General features: G+C 34.8%; 1 protein-coding gene across 2 annotated transcripts; it reads right to left on the reverse strand.

Annotated features, from left to right (window-relative positions):
* Positions 1 to 1,309: 1,309 nt before the first annotated feature.
* Positions 1,310 to 17,827, reverse strand: LOC110095027 (probable protein phosphatase 2C 60). 2 transcript variants are annotated; one of them, XM_020820391.2, is made up of 6 exons: positions 17,629 to 17,827; positions 17,270 to 17,486; positions 16,645 to 17,074; positions 15,810 to 16,177; positions 8,685 to 8,921; positions 1,310 to 1,853 (listed from the first exon to the last, which is right to left on the reverse strand). In XM_020820391.2, exons 3-6 carry the CDS (start codon positions 16,964 to 16,966, stop codon positions 1,581 to 1,583), a joined length of 1,200 nt encoding a protein of 399 aa, XP_020676050.1. In that variant the 5' UTR covers positions 16,967 to 17,074; positions 17,270 to 17,486; positions 17,629 to 17,827; the 3' UTR covers positions 1,310 to 1,580. The 2 variants fall into 2 exon arrangements, with proteins under 2 accessions (XP_020676050.1, XP_020676052.1); XM_020820393.2 differs by having other exon boundaries at positions 1,310 to 1,850; positions 17,629 to 17,825.
* Between the last annotated feature and the right edge of the window lie 326 nt (positions 17,828 to 18,153).

Genomic DNA, 18,153 nt, shown 5'->3' on the forward strand with positions numbered 1-18,153 from the left:
GACAACTTCTTTGCTGTTTTTAAAACGACTTTTTAGTGCAAAAAATTCTTGAATTAAAATTTTTTGTACTAGAAAACTATCTTAAAAAGCAGCAAAAAAACTATCTCAAACAAAAGTTGGTGCAATAAAAAGCATGTTTTTACTGACTTTAGATCCAGCATTTGTTGAGAATAATATAACCAAACAAATACAAAAGAATTCCATAGATTCATTTAAAGGCAATATCATTGCTGAATTGCAATTTTATATGAGAGATCATTCTTCAGCTTAAAATGAGAATGATGAATAAGTCAACTTATTTCTAATAATTTAATGTAAAACAAAATGAATATGATAGACTTCTATGTCAAACCAAATACATTAAGAAATTAATCAAAATACGAAAGGCTGGAAAAATATAAATATTCGGTGAGCCCTCTTACATAGTCGGATAAGGGAGAAATTATTACATCCGGTCAAAAACTGAACGGTCGGAATGTATACCGAGCAATACCGAGTTTTAGGTTATGTGGCGCGTGGTTATTGGTCTCTGAACGCATTCATTGTCCATAGCTCCCCTAGCCCTCTTGCATTTAGAAAAAACCATTGCACCTTCCATATCAAAATCCAAATACTATTAGCTACAAGTAATTAAACCACTTGATTTAAGCTCCATTTGGAACAACTTCTTTGCTACATCTAAAACGATTTTTTAGTATAAAAAATTCTTGAATTAAAATTTTTTGCACTAGAAAACTATCTTAAAAAACAGCCAAAAAAACTGTCTCAAACAAAAGTGGGTGCAAAAAAAAGCATGTTTTTACTGACTTTAGATCCAGCATTTGTTGAGAGATATCCAAAGGAGTTCCATAGATTCATTTAAAGGCAATATCATTGTTGACTTGCAATTTTATATGAGAGATCATTCTTCAGCTTAAAATGAGTATGATGAATAAGTTAACTTATTTCTAATAATTTAATGTAAAACAAAAAAGAATATGATCACATTTATACAAAAGGCTGGAAAAATATAAATATCCGGTGAGCCCTCTTACATAGTCGGATAAGGAAGCAATTATTATATCCGGTGTCCGAATGTGTTCAGAGACCAATAACCATGCGGCATGTCACCTAAAACTTAGTATTTTGGACTCCGTATTGCTTGGTATACATTCGCACCGTTCAGTTTTGACCGGATGTAATAAGTTCTCCCGGATAAGGACCCAACGACAAATCAATAAATCCGGAAAAAAAAAAATAAATCACACTTCGGTTGTAAAAGAAATTGCATAAAACAATTTTAAACAGATGAGAAACAAAAGGATTAAAAAAAAAAAAAAGATTAGACTGAAAAGGTAGGTCTGAGTAGTATAGAATTTACAAGGTGAATGTATCACAAGTTTTTTATGAAGAAAAAAAAAAGAAAATTAAATTAAAAAAGGTTTCCTAGTAAATAACTCTTTATAGTCCCATCATCCTAAATGTGAAAGTAAACCCTAGATTACGTGAAGAAATTATACAGCACAAAGGGATTTGATTCCTTTGTGATAATACAGCGAATCATCATAATAAATCAAAGCAGGAAGCTGAGAGAGTCTGTATCAAGGGCCAGTGAGATCTGCTGGTGCAGCACAAGGGGCAAGAGAATTGTGAGGGAGGGTGATTCCTCCCCCTCTAAGGGAAAGGACTGGAACCTTAGATGAGTTCGCCCGGCTTACCAGATTCGAGTCGAGGAATACGACCACCACCGTTATGTCGTCATGGAAATGCCGGCGAACTCCGCGATCGATCTTCTTAAGATCAGAGTACCGCATCTCTCTCTTCTTGGCTGCTGCTTGGAGTGCGGTTTTTATAAGCCTTTTGGCGCTTCCCTGCTTGAAGAGAACCAAGATAATGGTCAGTATTTCTAAACCCTGTAGAGAATTTATTAAGAACATTGCTGATGATATGTGAGATGGTGAATGAGTGGTGATGGGGATTCAACTTTACATTCTAGTTACGTTCTAAAATATGATGAAATCAGCGAGAACAATCAAAGAAAAAATCAGAAAAACAGTAATTTTATTGCGATAATCAACCTAATGGAAGAAAAATAACAAGATATAATTGATCATCTATTCGAGAGGAGGATCTATTTCTCCCAAATCTCTAGATGCCACTAGAGCCCAAAAACCTAAACCTAAGATATCTCAAATTTCAACCAAATTCAAGATGTCATAACCCTATGAAAACAAACTATTTAATGCATACAATCAAAAAGGATATCTCTAAATAGTCCCTACATTCAAATTTCCCTCCTAACTCCCTCAAAAATCCTTTCTAATCAGCTCCATTGGACCCGGGCGGTCGGATCCCGCATACAGGAAGCGGAGACGTCCGCCTGTTTTGAACAGACGGGCCAGTCCCGTAGAACCGGCTGGACCGATTGTTATACTTTTCAATGTATTTAAAATGCCTCGTAACAAAAAAAAAAAACATTTTATTTGCATCCAACCAAGCAACTACTGCATAAATAAAATATGTATTTTGAAAACATCCAACCAAGCAGACCTAAGATTTGCCTACAGTATAAAAGTGAAGCACCAACACTCATTGTTGGGTTGTTTGATATAAAGCATATCACAAATCATTGAAAACAACTACTGTAAACAAGAACAAATAAAAGAGGACATGAAGAATAGGAACCACGGTGCTCAACCTCTCTGCACAAAAAACCTTGTCACTAAAAAACAATTAAAGCAAATAAGAAAGAAAGAAGAATAAGCAATAAGAGACATGAGGAATAGGAACCACAGTGATCACCCTCACCCTCTTCTCTCTGCCTCTCCTGTCCCACTATGCTTCCCTTTCCTATCTATTCGCCAACCCACTCTCCCTTTCGCTCTCAATTGCCCTATTTCATTGATTATTATTGCATCGATGCTCATAACATTCGGATGGCCCTGTCCTCTTCAGAATTATCACTCAACTCAAGCACATCATGAACATGGAGAGAGCTCCAGTAAAGCTAGATATTTTAAGGGGATTCTACATCGTCAGATTGTCACTTTATGAAATGCCAGCTGAAGGTTAACGTTTGCTAAAAATAACTGATTCTAGATACAAGTATTTTTCATTGGTGTGGAAGAAAATCAAATGTGTTATTTTGAATTTAAAGAACATATAAGATGGTAAATATTAAAAATAAAATAAAATTATGAGGACGGTAATTCTCCTCAAAAGAAAAAAAAAATGAGTATAATATAATATGATAGATAAAGAAAATCACGAGAAAAATAATCATTCTTCTTGTAGAAGAAAATTGCTTAAGGAGGTCAAAAAAGAACATAAATAAATGGTATTTACTGTTGTCGGCCAAATTAAAAAACAGCATCATCTATCTAGTTTGTGCCCACTTCCAACGCCCATCAGCCCATACCCGCAAAATATTTAGGCAGGAGACAAACTCAACATTTTGCTCGATGCTAACTGAACAAAATAATTTTGGCTAGAGAGTATCAATGACTGAAATTACAGGCAAATGCAGTACAAATAACATATCTAATTAACTAAAAACCATCAATTACACTCGAGTTAGGCCATCCTAAAAAAATTGGACAAACAATGAGGAATGTTTGTCATATTTAAAGGTTTTTAAATACTTATTACACATTTATATTGATCAAATCACCAAGATAAACTTGATCCAAAAACCCAAAAAAATCACTTTATTAGATACGAGGGAGATGAGATTGGCTATATTAGGAATTTAGGATCTTTAAAGAAAAAAGTTTCAATGAATCGGTATTATATAAAGATAGATCCACCCCTATTATAAAATAAATCTCCAATCATTCTCAATACTCAAAATTTAAAATTCCATTAAAAAGAATTTGTTAATCAAACCACATACAATACATCCCCATACATCACAAAATATCAATAGATGTTAATCTTGAACCTAAAGTCTTACTATTATACATATTCTTCAAGGTTAACTCTACTTCATTTGTTTTAGATGAATTCTATTTTGTTCACAATGCTCTTCCAAAATAATATTTCACTTTTAAATCTCATTTAATAATATGTCAAATTAGCATTCTATGTTTTCTTAGCATTGTCATCTTTAACTACGATCTTATTATCTTTACATCTAATATGATCAATATCTTTAAATCTCTTACCTCGCATCTTACTTATCATGTATCTTTCATTTTCTCCTACTTTTAACATCAATCCTAATATATAAATCATGAAACAGAAATAATTTGTATTTTGCTCGCTATACACATTACAAAATTTCTAGATTTTTTTATAATCATAATAAACTTAGGAAGTATTCAAGTTTTAACACTCTTACAAGCATATTTATTTAAGCTCCTATGCAATCTTTTTAGTACGATAAGCAGAGAAGGATAAAATAGTGAGAAATTGAAAATCCTATCAAGATAGGTTTATGTAATTAAGATAATTAGTTGCATTAAGAAGATTATTAAGAAAAGTGACAGAAGTCCAAAAATGAGAAATGTCATACTCCACAAAAAAGAACCTGCATTTAAACTTAACTAAGCCACCTCAACTTTTAATTGGGCGAACAGATAAAAGCACTCCCCGAGTAAAAGCATATATGCACCCCATTTAATTGGACTATATACGAAGGTGAACCCCAAATGATTTTTTTTGTAAACCGTTAGAACGGTCCATTGGATTGGTCCAGCCGGTCCATACAGGACGACCCACAGGAACAGAGGCGGAAGATTTCTGCCTCTTTGATATGTTGTTCGAACTGTAGAAGCCAACCAAGCATTTTAGGAAGGACTTTTGAGGGAGTTAGGAGGAAAATTTGAATGTAGGGACTATTTAGAGATTTACTTTTTGATTGGATGCATTAAATAGTTGTTTTCCTAGGGTTAGGGCATCTTGAATTTGGCTGAAATTTTAGATCCCTTAGGTTTTTGGTTCGCGCTCTAGCGGCGTCTAGAGATTTGGGAGAGATAGATTCTCCTCTCGAATAGAGGATCAATTGTATCTTGGTATTTTTCGTTTCTATTTCATCAAATAATATAAATATCTATTTCCTAGTTTTGCGTGGATTCTTGCGGAGAATTTTTGCTGTTTTCCAAAAATTGATAAGAAAATTTGAGATCTTCAAGTGTTTCCTATCAAATTGGTATCAGAAAAATTTCTTGAGCTGAAATAGAAGTCTTCCTCACTGAATTTTGCTGCGTTCTATATCCGATCATGTGATTTGTTACTGATTGGAGGCCAGAATTCGCGTCAAACTTGTTTCTCTTTGCTATTGGAGCCTAAAATGGAAGGAAGAAAGATAGAAGTTTTGAAAGGAAAGATTGGACAAATAAAATCTGAAATTTTAGAATTCCAAACTCAAGTTTAGGGTAAGTCACCGACAGCCATGGAAGTGGGGAAAACCCTAAGCCAATCAGACGAAGGGGAGACAAGGAGGTAGAGTTTTCGGAAGGAATAGAAAAAATGCCTCTCCAAGGGCCTATTCCTAAGGAGTCGGGTAGAGGGTATGTGGAGAGGCGTGAGGGGATTGGACATGAGTGGAGGGGTGTGGAATTTGAAAGAAGAGAGGCTGAATTTGAAAGGTGAGGACTTGATTATGATCGAAGAGATGTCGAATTTGAAAGGAGAGGGGTAGAATATGATCAAAGGGATGCTAAATTTGAAGGGAGAAGGTGGGCTGGTGATGAAATATTTGGGTGCCAGCAGAGGAGGAATGATTGGCACAATTGAGGGGAACCCCTTGGGGAATGAAAATTTTTGGAGAAAGTAAGGTTGACGGAGGAGATCTAAGAGTGAGGAAATTGAAGATGCCGATTTTTTAGGGAGAGGATGCACATTGGTGGATTTACAGGGTAGAAAGGTATTTTACTGTCAATAGATTGATGGAGTAGGAGAGACTGACGGCAGCTGGCCTATATTTGGAAGGGAAGGCTTTGGCTTGATACCAGTGGAGAGACATGCGATGACACATATGAAGTTGGTGGGAGTTCAAGGATTGTCTGTTAGAACGATTCCGAACTGATAGGGGATGAGATTTCTACAAACAGTTCTTTGCCTTGACACAAGATGATTCAGTGATAGAGTGTCTGGAGATGTTCGAGTATCTGGCCAGCCGATTGGCCCGCCTTTCTGAGATCGTGCTAGAAGGAAACTTCATGAAGGGACTGAAATCAGAGATCCGGGCGGAAGTTAAAGTGATGAGGCATCGTGACTTGGGAGAGGCTATGGAGCCAGCTCAATTGTTGGAAGATCAGAGGCACCTGGAGAAAGGGACGAAAGACAGCAGATCAGGAGGCACAAATAGGACGACCACCACCGTTTTGGCATCCAGGGAGCCGACACTGAGTACCCTTTGGGAGACCCCAAAGGAGAAGACTGTAGGTGGAAGACCCGGGTATAACTTCAAGAAGCCCGCCAAAATAGAGTTACAAGAGAAGAGAGCAAAGGGGCTTTGTTTCAGATGTGATGAAAGGTAACATATGTAAGGACTGAACTCTTCAAGTTCTCACTGTTTGTGATGATGAGGGAATAGAGAAGTGTGACTTCTTCCCACCTTGCGGACAAGGTGGGTTTTTGGGAGGGGAGTATTGTTAGAACGGTCCATTGAACGTCCAGCCAGTCCATACAGGACCGGCCCGCGCGAACAGAGGCGGAAGATTTCCGCCTCTTCAGCATGCCATTCGAACCACGGGAGCCAACCGAGCATTTTAGGAAGGATTTTTGAGGGAGTTAGGATGAAAATTTGAATGTAGGGATTGTTTAGAGATTTCTTTTTTTATTGTATGCATTAAATAGTTGTTTTCCTAGGGTTAGGGCATCTTGAATTTGGCTGAAATTTGAGATCCCTCAGGTTTTTGGGCTCTAGTGGTAACTAGAGATTTGGGAGATAGATCCTCATCTCGAATAGAGGATCAATTGTATCTTGGTATTTTTCATTTTTATTTCATCAAATAATGCAAATTATCTATTGTTTTCCTGATTTTGTGTGGATTCTTGAGGAGAGTTTTTTCTATTTTCCAAAGATTAATAAGAAATTCTTGAGATCTTCAAGTGTTTCCTATCATAAACCTTTTTGGGAGTATAGAAGTAATCTAGAAAAATATATCATTCATCAGGACATCTATGCAGTGGGGTATAAAAAAGAATTAATGCAAACAAATGTGCTTTTGAAGAGTAGAAAAAAAACTGGTGAAGCTAGCAACACTAGTAAAGCAGCTTAGAAATCTTGTAAAGAGAGCAAAAACCAAAGCAAAAAAGAAGAACATGATGTGCACAAAGAAAGCAAATAATGGGATACAAAAAATAAATAATATAAGTGATAGAAGATTTAGAGACTTTTATCAAGTTAGATATATTAAAATTGATATAAGATGATCATAATTAACGATGAAGACCAAAAGAAAAAAGAAAAATACTACTTTGAACATTTCTTAAATGAGAAATTATAAAAAACTAAATTTTCAAAATGTGTATGATAAATAGAAAATTACTGATCCTTGAAGGTTCTCGTGGCATCTAACCACGTCTGATCACCTATTTTATCTCAGTGATGCACACTAAAAGCTCAAAGTTCAATTATTAATCTCTTAGACAAAAGTATAACAAGTCAAGATACAGGTTGATCTACTATTCGAGAGGTAGATCGGCTCTCCACAAACTGTAGACGCCACTAGGAATAACTCCAAAGAAAAACTACATCAAACACAATCACATAATCCAAATTAAACAACCTAATTAGCCCAATATAAGCCACCCTAATTCTCTCTCAAATCTCAATTCAAAATAGCCCACTTCCCTTAAATAAATCTTTCCTTACACTCTCCCAAATCTCAATTCAAATCAGCCCATTTTCCTTAAATAAATATTTCTTGATTCCCTCCTAAATCTGAATTAAAATCAGCCCCCGAACCCCCCCCCCCCTCCTTAAATAAACTTTCCTAATTCCCTCCCAATTTTGATTTCCTACAGTAAGTAATTAAAGGTGAATTTATTCCCTTTTGGATCCCCCTCTTTCCCCGCCAGCCATCCCTGCTAGTGGGGCCCACATGCTCTGCCAGTAAATAAATCTTTCCTTATACCCTCCCAAATCTCAATTCAAATCAGCCCATTTTACTTAAATAAATATTTCTTGATTCCCTCCTAAATCTGAATTAAAATCAGCCCCCGAAACCCCCCCCCCCCCCCTCCTTAAATAAACTTTCCTAATTCCCTCCCAATTTTGATTTCCTACAGTAAGTAATTAAAGGTGAATTTATTCCCTTTTGGATCCCCCTCTTTCCCCGCCAGCCATCCCTGCTAGTGGGGCCCACATGCTCTGTCGGTCCATTAGAGTGCAGTAACCATATCCCCAAGTAATCATATCAAAATACCATCCATGGCACATTTTATACATAGGCCAATTTAAAAGCAAACAATTTAACAGCTATATACCTTATTAACCATCTCACCAGAACAGGAAAGAATTTGGATTCTTATAATGACCAATATCATAAAAAAAAAAAACATTATTTATATTTATGCATCCCACATAAAGATATGAAGATGATATTAATCTAAACACTGAAAGATCAAAGTTAAATATATGAAGAATATTTCTTCAAAATACAAGAAAAACATTTACTTGCTACAATGAATATTTAAATGCACAAAAAAATACTAACAATGAGCATCAAAATGATAATTTCAGATGAAGAACTCACACTGCGAGGACTGCTATTCACAATGTCAACTGCTTGTTGATTGCTAAGGTGCTCCCATAGTCCATCAGATGCAAAAATAAGAAACTGGTCCAGTGGCTGAAGTGGATGTACTGAAATTGATGGCTCAGAACTAAGTATCGGTTTTTTGAAAGGTTCACGAAGGCGAAATTTTGCATACAGGGGCTCACGATTATACTCAGCTTTCTTGAGATATGTATCACCAATTGACCTGGATACCTGCAAATAGAAGGCAAGGTATATTTACTTAGGCAGCTATGTGGAAAATCAAAGAACGGTTATCAGCTGTCAGGGATGAAACAGACTGCATATACAATTTTGTTCTGACAAAGGATACACACATATGCCCTCATTCACACGCATGTTCACATATGACTGCGAACACGATCACACACAAATTAGAGAATAGAGATGAACGAATCAGACAAATAGTGAAATTATCCAATTTGTTTTGAAAATATATTTAAAATATCATTTGTGGCTAATTTCATATAGACATGTATATTTGTTAATTTAGTGAACAAAAACTCAAAAGTTAAAGCTTGCATGAATTGGCATTTGGGAGGGAACCATCATTTTGGTAGCTCATTTTATTGCATGACATTCCTGGATCATTTAAAAAGTATTTAAGAGGCGTGACATATCAACAAACTCAAACTAATCATAAGTCAGCTTAATTCAATTGATATCAACTTTGATAATGAAGTTTATTTTTCGAGTTTATTGTCATCACTTCTCCCCCTATGATCGTGATTGGTGGCCAATAATTCCTCTGGTTCAATGAAGTTGAAACTCAACAATATCTGACACTTACATATAAAGACGAGAATCAGGTGAGGCACTTATTTTGCTTGAAACATTAAAAAAGTTACCAGAAGGCATCACAAAAATCAAAAGAAAGTCCAATTTAAAGTCCATAATAAGGTTTAAAAGGGTCATATTGCGAATGGAGACATTTTGTCTTATAGGGGCGAGGTGTAAGGCTTGAACTAAAAAAAAAACTCATAAAATTAAAAATTATTCATATATATGTCATAAACCATCAATAAGTGTTTAAAAGAAATTAAAAAACCTAAACTCTAAAGAAAACAAAAGCAAACTAATTAAAATAAAAGGGAAATTAAGTTAAAATGATATTAAAAATAGTTAAAAATGGAAATATAATAATTGAAAGAAAATAAATATGTCAAATTAAGAAAAAAATCAAAAATAGTTAAAAGTTAAAAAAAAGGAGCTCAAGAGAAACAAAAATTAACTAATTAAATAAAAAAGAAAAGAATTTTTAGTTTTAAGGAAAACACTAAAATTTTGAAGGGAAAAAAAACCCAAAAACTTAAACTTCTATCTCCAAATTGGTCCAAACTCTAAACCAAAAAAATTCTTCTCTTATACATAACTTAAAACTTTTATTTTTAAGTAAAAGTTAATTTGAGGCGCTTGCCTGTAAATGAAAAGGTATAATCCTTGCTTAGACCAAGAAATCATAAGCCTCTAAGCGCTTAGTAAGCAACCCATGATGAGGCACACCTCAAGGCAGAAGCCTCGAACGACTTTTTAACCAAGGGTTCATAGCAATGCAAGCTAGCAATGTGTAATAGTTAGGCAAGTAAAAAGAGATTTTGCACAAAAGATAAGGTTGGCAAAATTCAAATTAAAAAGAGGATTCCATGTATGCTACCACGAAAGAGATTTAAGATATGTTAATCCTCAGTGAAGCTAGTATCATGGAGCCATGGATCCTAGACTCACATGTGTTAGACTGGTCCAATTTGAATCAGGGGATTCAATTAAATATTGATTTGGGAGGGAACAACCCAATTAAATATTGCTTTGAGAGGGACTCAATTAAATAATGCTTTGGGAGGGAACAACTCAATTAAACATTGCTTTGAGAGGAAACAATTCAATTAAATATTGCTTTTTGAGGGCAAATTTGAATTAGGGGCCGTTTAGGGATTTTGTAATCTTCTTTGTTTTAAATAGTTTATCTTGTAAGGGTTAGGGTTTCATCTTGAATTTGATTGAATTTTGAGATCTCTTAGCTTTAGGTTTTTTTTTTGCTCTGCGGCGTCTAGAGATTTGGGAGAGATAGATCCTCCTCTCGAATAGAGGATCAATTGTATCTTGTTTTATTTCTCTAGTTAGTTTGATTTCTTCAATAAAAATTACTGTTTTGTTAATTTTCCCATGGGATTTGAGGAGTATTTTGCTGTTTTTCGTCTCTATTGATAGGTTTTACTTGAAATCTTCAAGTCTTTCCTATCAAATTGGTATTAGAGCACTTTCATGGGGGAAAAATAAAATATCTTGGCTGTTTTGCAATTGGAGCCTAGATCCAATTAAAGAAAACAAAGAAGATGATTTGAATTAGGGGCTATTTAGGAATTTTGTAATCTTCTTTGCTTTAAATAGTTTCTCTTGTAAGTGTGACTGAAATTTGAGATCTCTTAGGGTTTAGTTTTTTTGGGCTCTAGCGGCGTCTAGAGATTTGGGAGAGATAGATCCTCCTCTCGAATAGAGGATCAATTGTATCTAGCTTTATTTATTCCGTTAGTTTGATTTCTTCTATAAAAATTACTGTTTTGTTCATTTTCCGTGGGATTTGTGGAGCATTTTGCTATTTTTCGTCTCTATTGATATGTTTTACTTGAAATCTTCACGTGTTTCCTATCAAAATGCTTCTTTTCACTCTACTGCATATAAGGAGCTTAAGACTAATTATTTTATAAGAAGACAGATAATCCCATAAGCCTTGTAGGAATAGTGCTGTTCAAACCAAACTGCCAACGGGACTAAATGGAAGCTTTAAAAAATAAGATAAATTATAAGCATGAAAAGGAATATGATTTCAATTGGACATCTTAATAAAAAAGTATGCAACTTAATCTTCAGTAACTAAAACCTAAAGGTTACAATGGGTGTTTTGGTGATAGCACATGGCAACAAAAAAGACATTCTATAAGACCTATAGCACTGGATTGAAACATACAAGTGAGGAAGGGATGGACTCTACACTTAAGGTAAGCTGCCACATTTTTTTAGTATTGATTCTTATAAGGACCGAATTTTTTTATAGCAAAGAAAGGCCAATTTTCAAGGGATATAAGAGAACAAAAACTCATAAGTTGGCGCTTGTATACATTGAAAGTTGGGAACCATTTTTGTGATCACTGTACTATGTCACCTTGACAATTCTAATAATAGCATGAAACAAGCCTCCGGAAGTAAAGAAATTAAACTTTGAAGAGTTTTCTGACAATGAAGCGCAAGGCAGGTGACTCCAGAGAATGTTGACCCACAATCAAAAGTCAAGTATGCTTATGATGTAGTTGAAAAGATATCTAAGAATATTTAAGCTTAATCATAGTTATTTTCCTACCTCAACATTATTTATAACCAATTAATGCATGTTAACCCAAGTGTTTTAAAGAAGCAATGCAAGTTAAAAGCTCTATCAAGGGATCGATGGAAATGATAGAAGAGATTGACTCCTCGTAGATAATAACAATTGAAAATTAATGAAGTTGTAAAGGATAAGAGACCATTGAAAAAAAAAAATAGCTTTCTGGGGTAAGGAAAAACTTAATGGCAATAAAAGGTACAAAGCCAGGCTGGAGGTAAAATATATCAGCAAATTAACTTAACTCTGCTAATATTTTTTCTCATATTACTAAACTAACTACTACAATTAAAAATGCATGAGCACTTGGTACTAGGACTATAAAATTGAAGATTTGCTCTAATAGTTAATAAATAAGTCCCAGTTTAATAGCCATTTTAATTATTTTAATAAATAAATTAATTTAAGCTTTCCAACTTTTGTTGGGGCATTGTCTTCTTAACTACTATAATGATAAGAGAGAACAATATTATATAAAAGTGTTTTAATGGATTCTATGCATCTAAAATATATCTAAAGTAATTATCAAATAAAAAATAATAAAGATGTGAAAAGATTCTTATTTGATGTGAAAAGATTCTTATTTGATGCAATATTAAACATGCAGCAATTATCATGTTTTACGAAATTAAAAAATTTTATTAAAAAAAACACTTATTTTGTGAGAAGTTTGAAAAGAAAATAAAAAATAAATTCATTTGAACAAAAAATAATCATATAAATTTCAAAATAAAAAATAAAAAATATTTGAAAAAAAAAAGAAAACAAAATTATAATTATTAGTTATTTTATACATAATTAAAAATTATGTAAATCATATTATCTGAATAAAATTATAAATAAACGGTAATGATATTTGCAAGGAAAATTTTAAATCCCCTTTTTAGTACTAATAATGTGCATGAACACTAAATACATACTGATTAATTTTATTATGAGAAAATGATCAAAATGATCCCTTGACTCTTTATGAAGAATCAAAATTGTCTCCAACTACATGCTGACAAAGGAGATTAAAGTAAATAAATTAAGGCTTTTCAAAGCCGAAGTAATATTCATAGAAAATTGAGAGAAGGTGCCAAACAGAGTTAATTTAAAGGTGATATATCAACATTTTGGTCTTTAATTGGAAGCTATGAATTCTGTAGAGCCTCCATTTTGCTCCACAAGATAATGACATAATACAAAACAAATGATTGTACTGATAAATACAAACATAAACGAATTATCTTACGTTATTGTACAAAAATAAGTTCAAAATTTTGTGACAAATATTATTACTGTATATTAGGTTCAAATCAAAATCTAATACAATTTCAAATTGATATTTCACCAAATTAATAGAGTCATGAAAAAATAATAATAAAAGGTCTTGATTGTGCAATAAGAAGGGAAATAAGCGTAGGGGTACATGATATTAAGAAAATTAAGAATGTGAGAAAAAGTGATAAAAGGTAGAAAATAGGAGAATTAAAAAGAGAAATAACTAAAAAGTGTGGTGAGAGATGGAGAAATGAAGAGGAAAAAATTACTCAACTCTTACGTTTGCGGTTGTCATGAACTATCTCAACATGAGCAAGCATAATAGTGTTGTTGAATCATGGTGGTTTTGTAGAAAAGCATGATAGTGCCTGAAAAGTGTTGTGGTGCCAGAGGTTATATTGCTTTGTCGTGTGGTCCTTTATTATTCCACTCTCAACATTGTTGCAGTGATTGAGGTAATATTGTAGTGCTAGAGGCAAGCTTGGTGGTGCTTAAAAACCTACTAATGTTTTGATAGGTAATCTAATTTAAGGTTTTTGATATCTACTACTCATGTATATTGTTTTGTCGTGTGGTCCTTTATTATTCCTCTCTCAACATTTATACAACTTTATGGAAGAGATAATTAAATTACATCCGCCTCAACAATAGTGGAACATTTTGTATGTACAGCTGTATAAACAAGTCAATTTCACTGAAACATGCAACTTTGTGTCTTTTGAGTTGAGTCTTTCATACATTTTATCAACTTTGTTTTTGTTCTCGTAATTAATTTTCCAAAAGAATAAATAGATACAGCTCCATAATAATGGTAGACCACTCTAACTTAACTCATAACATTAAGCCATTCCTTAAAATATTTCAGAAAGATTGAGGCACGAATACTTCAAAAACTCTTGTGTGTCTATACTGAACAAAAGCATGCTTCTAACACATTTAAAATCATATATGATTCCCCCCACCCCCAATCTATATATATAGTGATCTACTTCATGGTTAACTTTCTCTTTTAATGAATTCATGATAACAAAGTCTTCGCATTAGAAATTACACCAAACGTAATATTGTAGTAATCACAATCTAAATTTCCAAATACTTAATAATCCAAATTAGAAAACAAAAAATGGATGAAATAGCTGAAGGAGGAATTGAGAAAAGTTAATGTCATGCAAAGCTTTATAGATTTAGTATCACTCAATAGATTAATTGGGTACACTTATGAATAAAGAGTTTCGCGAGAAGTACTCCAATTGCAATAAGCGATGGCATAATCTTTTTCATATCAAAGTAAGGTATAGGAGTCCCTAGGAAATAAGGGAAATGTTTCAAAGTACAAATCAATCTTGCTTCCTGGGAATCTAACAAAACATTACATTAAACCAAAATTAGGTGAGAAGGATCAGAATATTTATACATAGAACGTTTTCAGAAAGAAGAGAATAGCTACATGAAAGCTATTGTGCTATAATAGACAAGCTAGAATAATTCTTCATTTAATAACCTACTAACCTGAGATGCACTAAGGAAAAGCTTTCTAAGAAAAGCATTTAACTCTTGTATACTTTGCGATAAAAAAACTAGAATAATTTGTCACTAAACATGGGACACACTAAGCCAAGCAGTTATGAGAAAAGCAATTATTGGGACATCTAATAAAGCTGAACAATGTCTTCATCCAACATCTTCATAGTTTTCAACATGCAATTGCACAAAAAAGATACTAAATAGAACTTGTAAAAGAAATGACAAAAAAAATGGCTGTTGGATGATGCATATTAAGCACATAATATGTTTGTGTGCCATGCACCACAACTCTAAATGTAATACGGTTGAATCTAAAGAAAGCAATAACTTAAAGGCGGTAAATCTTTCACTAGAACTAACCCTAGAGATATCATATATAGTTATATTTTAGCAATTTAACATCTGTGGGTCATAGCACATTTAAGTTATCAACTATAGCTATGGAAAACGAGTCATAGCAATGCTCAACTAATACAAGGACCTCGCATATTAGCATTAATGCATGAATGTTCAAATATCTTATAAAGATTTATTCCTGTAGCATTAATGAGTACTCACTTTTTAAATCAGTTTATCAAGTACATATGTTGGGACTTTTATTATCAAAGAAAGTGTTGTAGATTTGCCAAAAACCTCCGCAAAAAGTCAGCTGATGAGAAACAACAGGGTAGTTCTAAAAATAAGGTTAAGTACAAAATAACCAGATATGCTGCTTCATAAACCATTGAAGAACAAAATTCAAACCATTACTTTCCTAGTACTTGCATAACTAAATGGAAACTACAAGATAAGCATATTCAGAGAAGACTTGAGTGCATAACTCTCACTTCTCTAAAAAATACACGGGCCTTCAAGGAAATGATATTTGCTTTCTGAAGAAATTAATTCATGATAACAATAATCTTGCAGCAAAATAATACCTGGATAAGGCCCTTAACACGCCAAACATTATGCTTCAGGACAACAATTTGTGAGTCCTCAGGGTGCAGTGCACGTAGCTCTTGTCTAACAGACTCGATACTTGCATTATGCTCCGCCGACAACTGGACTGCCAAAACCTCTCCAGTTGCCTTGACTAACCTTCCCATAACAACACGAGAGTCTCCAACATTAGCAACATACAGGGTTCCACTGCAAATGATGCCAACAAGACAACAAGATCCAACAGCAGCAATCTGAGGTTTTACAGGCCATTGTTTGGCAACTAAAGAAAGGAATCCTTCCTCTGTTGCTTGATATGCCTTACGAATCACTTCAGGTGATACTGAATGCTGTTCTGAAGCAAATCCTGCCAAGTTTATGCTATTAAAGTTGATTTTATAAAGAATCTTCAAAACAAAGCTCAAAATCATAAAACAACAATAGCTAGGCAACGGCAAAAGCCATCATAACAAGGAAAGAAATTAATGCATCAAATTCAAGCGAAATCCAAAAAGGACAAGGAATAGAGTTGCAACCATAATGAAAATTGAAGTACGGCAAGAAGACTATGTAAAGTAGATTGAATGACTTCTCTGCAACCAGTGCAGCTCAGCAAGCAATCCCATCTACAATACACCTTTCCATAGTCATAACAAATTTAACCAAATCATAAACTAGTGAATTCCGGATTCAACTGAAATGACCTAAACAATTAAAGAAGGAGGAAAACTCATAATTAACAAAAAAGGCTTCACTATTCCAAGAAAAAAAGTAAGTGCTGAGAGAGAGCAGTAAAATACAAACATAACAGATGTCTTCAGCTTCAAGACGTACTCTTTAGATGTTGAAACAGATGATCGGTGATGTATCTTGATGTCTCCGGACCACCATGCCCATCATAGACTCCCACGAAAGTTCCATAGGGACCAGAGTCCAGGGAAGACAAGGGGCCAGATTCTATCTGGCTTTGGTCCTCTAGCAAGTTGTTGGCCTGGACCACGGCCATGGAGAATTCCCCATTCACATGCTGCCCCAAGTCCTTGTACCAGAGAAGCCCTTCCTGCCTGCCAACCGCATCAGACCCAGCGTGGACATAGCGGCAATCAGAAGATGGCCGCCAGCAGGCCCTCAGGTAGTTCATCAACACAGCTAGCATCCCTCATCGCAACCAGGCACACGTCTCCGAGCCCTCAACATCTATACTCTCCACGAGTAATGATAACAGAGGGATGTAATGCAAAAGCCCAAGATACCTCCAACTTCTCTGGCATAGGTCAAATAATCCGAAAACATAATGAATAACATGAGAAAACAACAATCAAAACTTAAATTACCCTTCCCCCGGTCAATATTAAAAGCAAAAAAAACAAACAAACTACACTAACCGTAAAATTAGACCCATTAACAGATCTTAGGGTTTTTCAAACCAAAACATAGTAGATCAGCATTTGTCGATTACCTGCTACTCAATTCCAAGTAATGAAGAAGATAAAACCACAGGGATTACTTCTCAGGTTGTTCCTTGAAATATCCTTTGCCGCCCCGCTTCAATCAGACGTAATCAAGCCCACATGTCAAAGCCCAAGCTCCAGGCAAACAAAAAAAAAACCTAAAAAGCACATCAATCGGGAAACCGCCGACGAGCATCGACCTTCCCACTCTACTCAGAACCCCACCTGCTCGTCAATTTTCATGTATACAAAGACATCAGCATCGAAACAGAAACAAAACCCACCGAACCCCTCTAGTCCCACTCGAGACCTGAAGACCGCACCTCTACAGCAGATCTTCCACCTATGAAAGTAAATCTACCCTTACCAGCAGGAGGCCGCGGCGATACAGTCAGATCCGTAGGTGAATGGTGCCGTTGGAAATCGCCGGAGAGGATTTTGGACAATGGAGCGGACCACTGAGCTAACTCGCTCTCTCTCTCCCTTTCTCCCTCTTTCTCTCTCTGGCTTCTCTTTTGTAGTAGACCACTCATACAAACCACGAGGATAGCTGAGGCCAGCGAGCCAGCAGAGCAGCTATGGCTGCTATGGGCTCCACCTATGAAGAGAAAGTGTTTTTTATTTTATTTTATTTTATTTTATTTCCTTTTCTTGGGATGCAGGCCGGCGAAGGAAACTCGAAACATCTTCAAGGGTATTTCGGGAACATTGCTTATATCAATTTTAATTATCATTAATTACAATTAAGCCTAAACAGCTCTTCCAACACGAATTCAACCCAAATAATCTTCGGATTAAATCAAAACTTGTTTCAAATTATGATCTATGCAAGACCTGAAATGGGTCAGGCCATTGGATTAGGATCTGTTTAACCCGAATGCCCATGATTTTG

Source organism: Dendrobium catenatum, unplaced genomic scaffold, assembly GCF_001605985.2.
Source record: "Dendrobium catenatum unplaced genomic scaffold, ASM160598v2 fragScaff_scaffold_1595, whole genome shotgun sequence".
Classification (NCBI taxonomy): Eukaryota; Viridiplantae; Streptophyta; class Magnoliopsida; order Asparagales; family Orchidaceae; genus Dendrobium; species Dendrobium catenatum.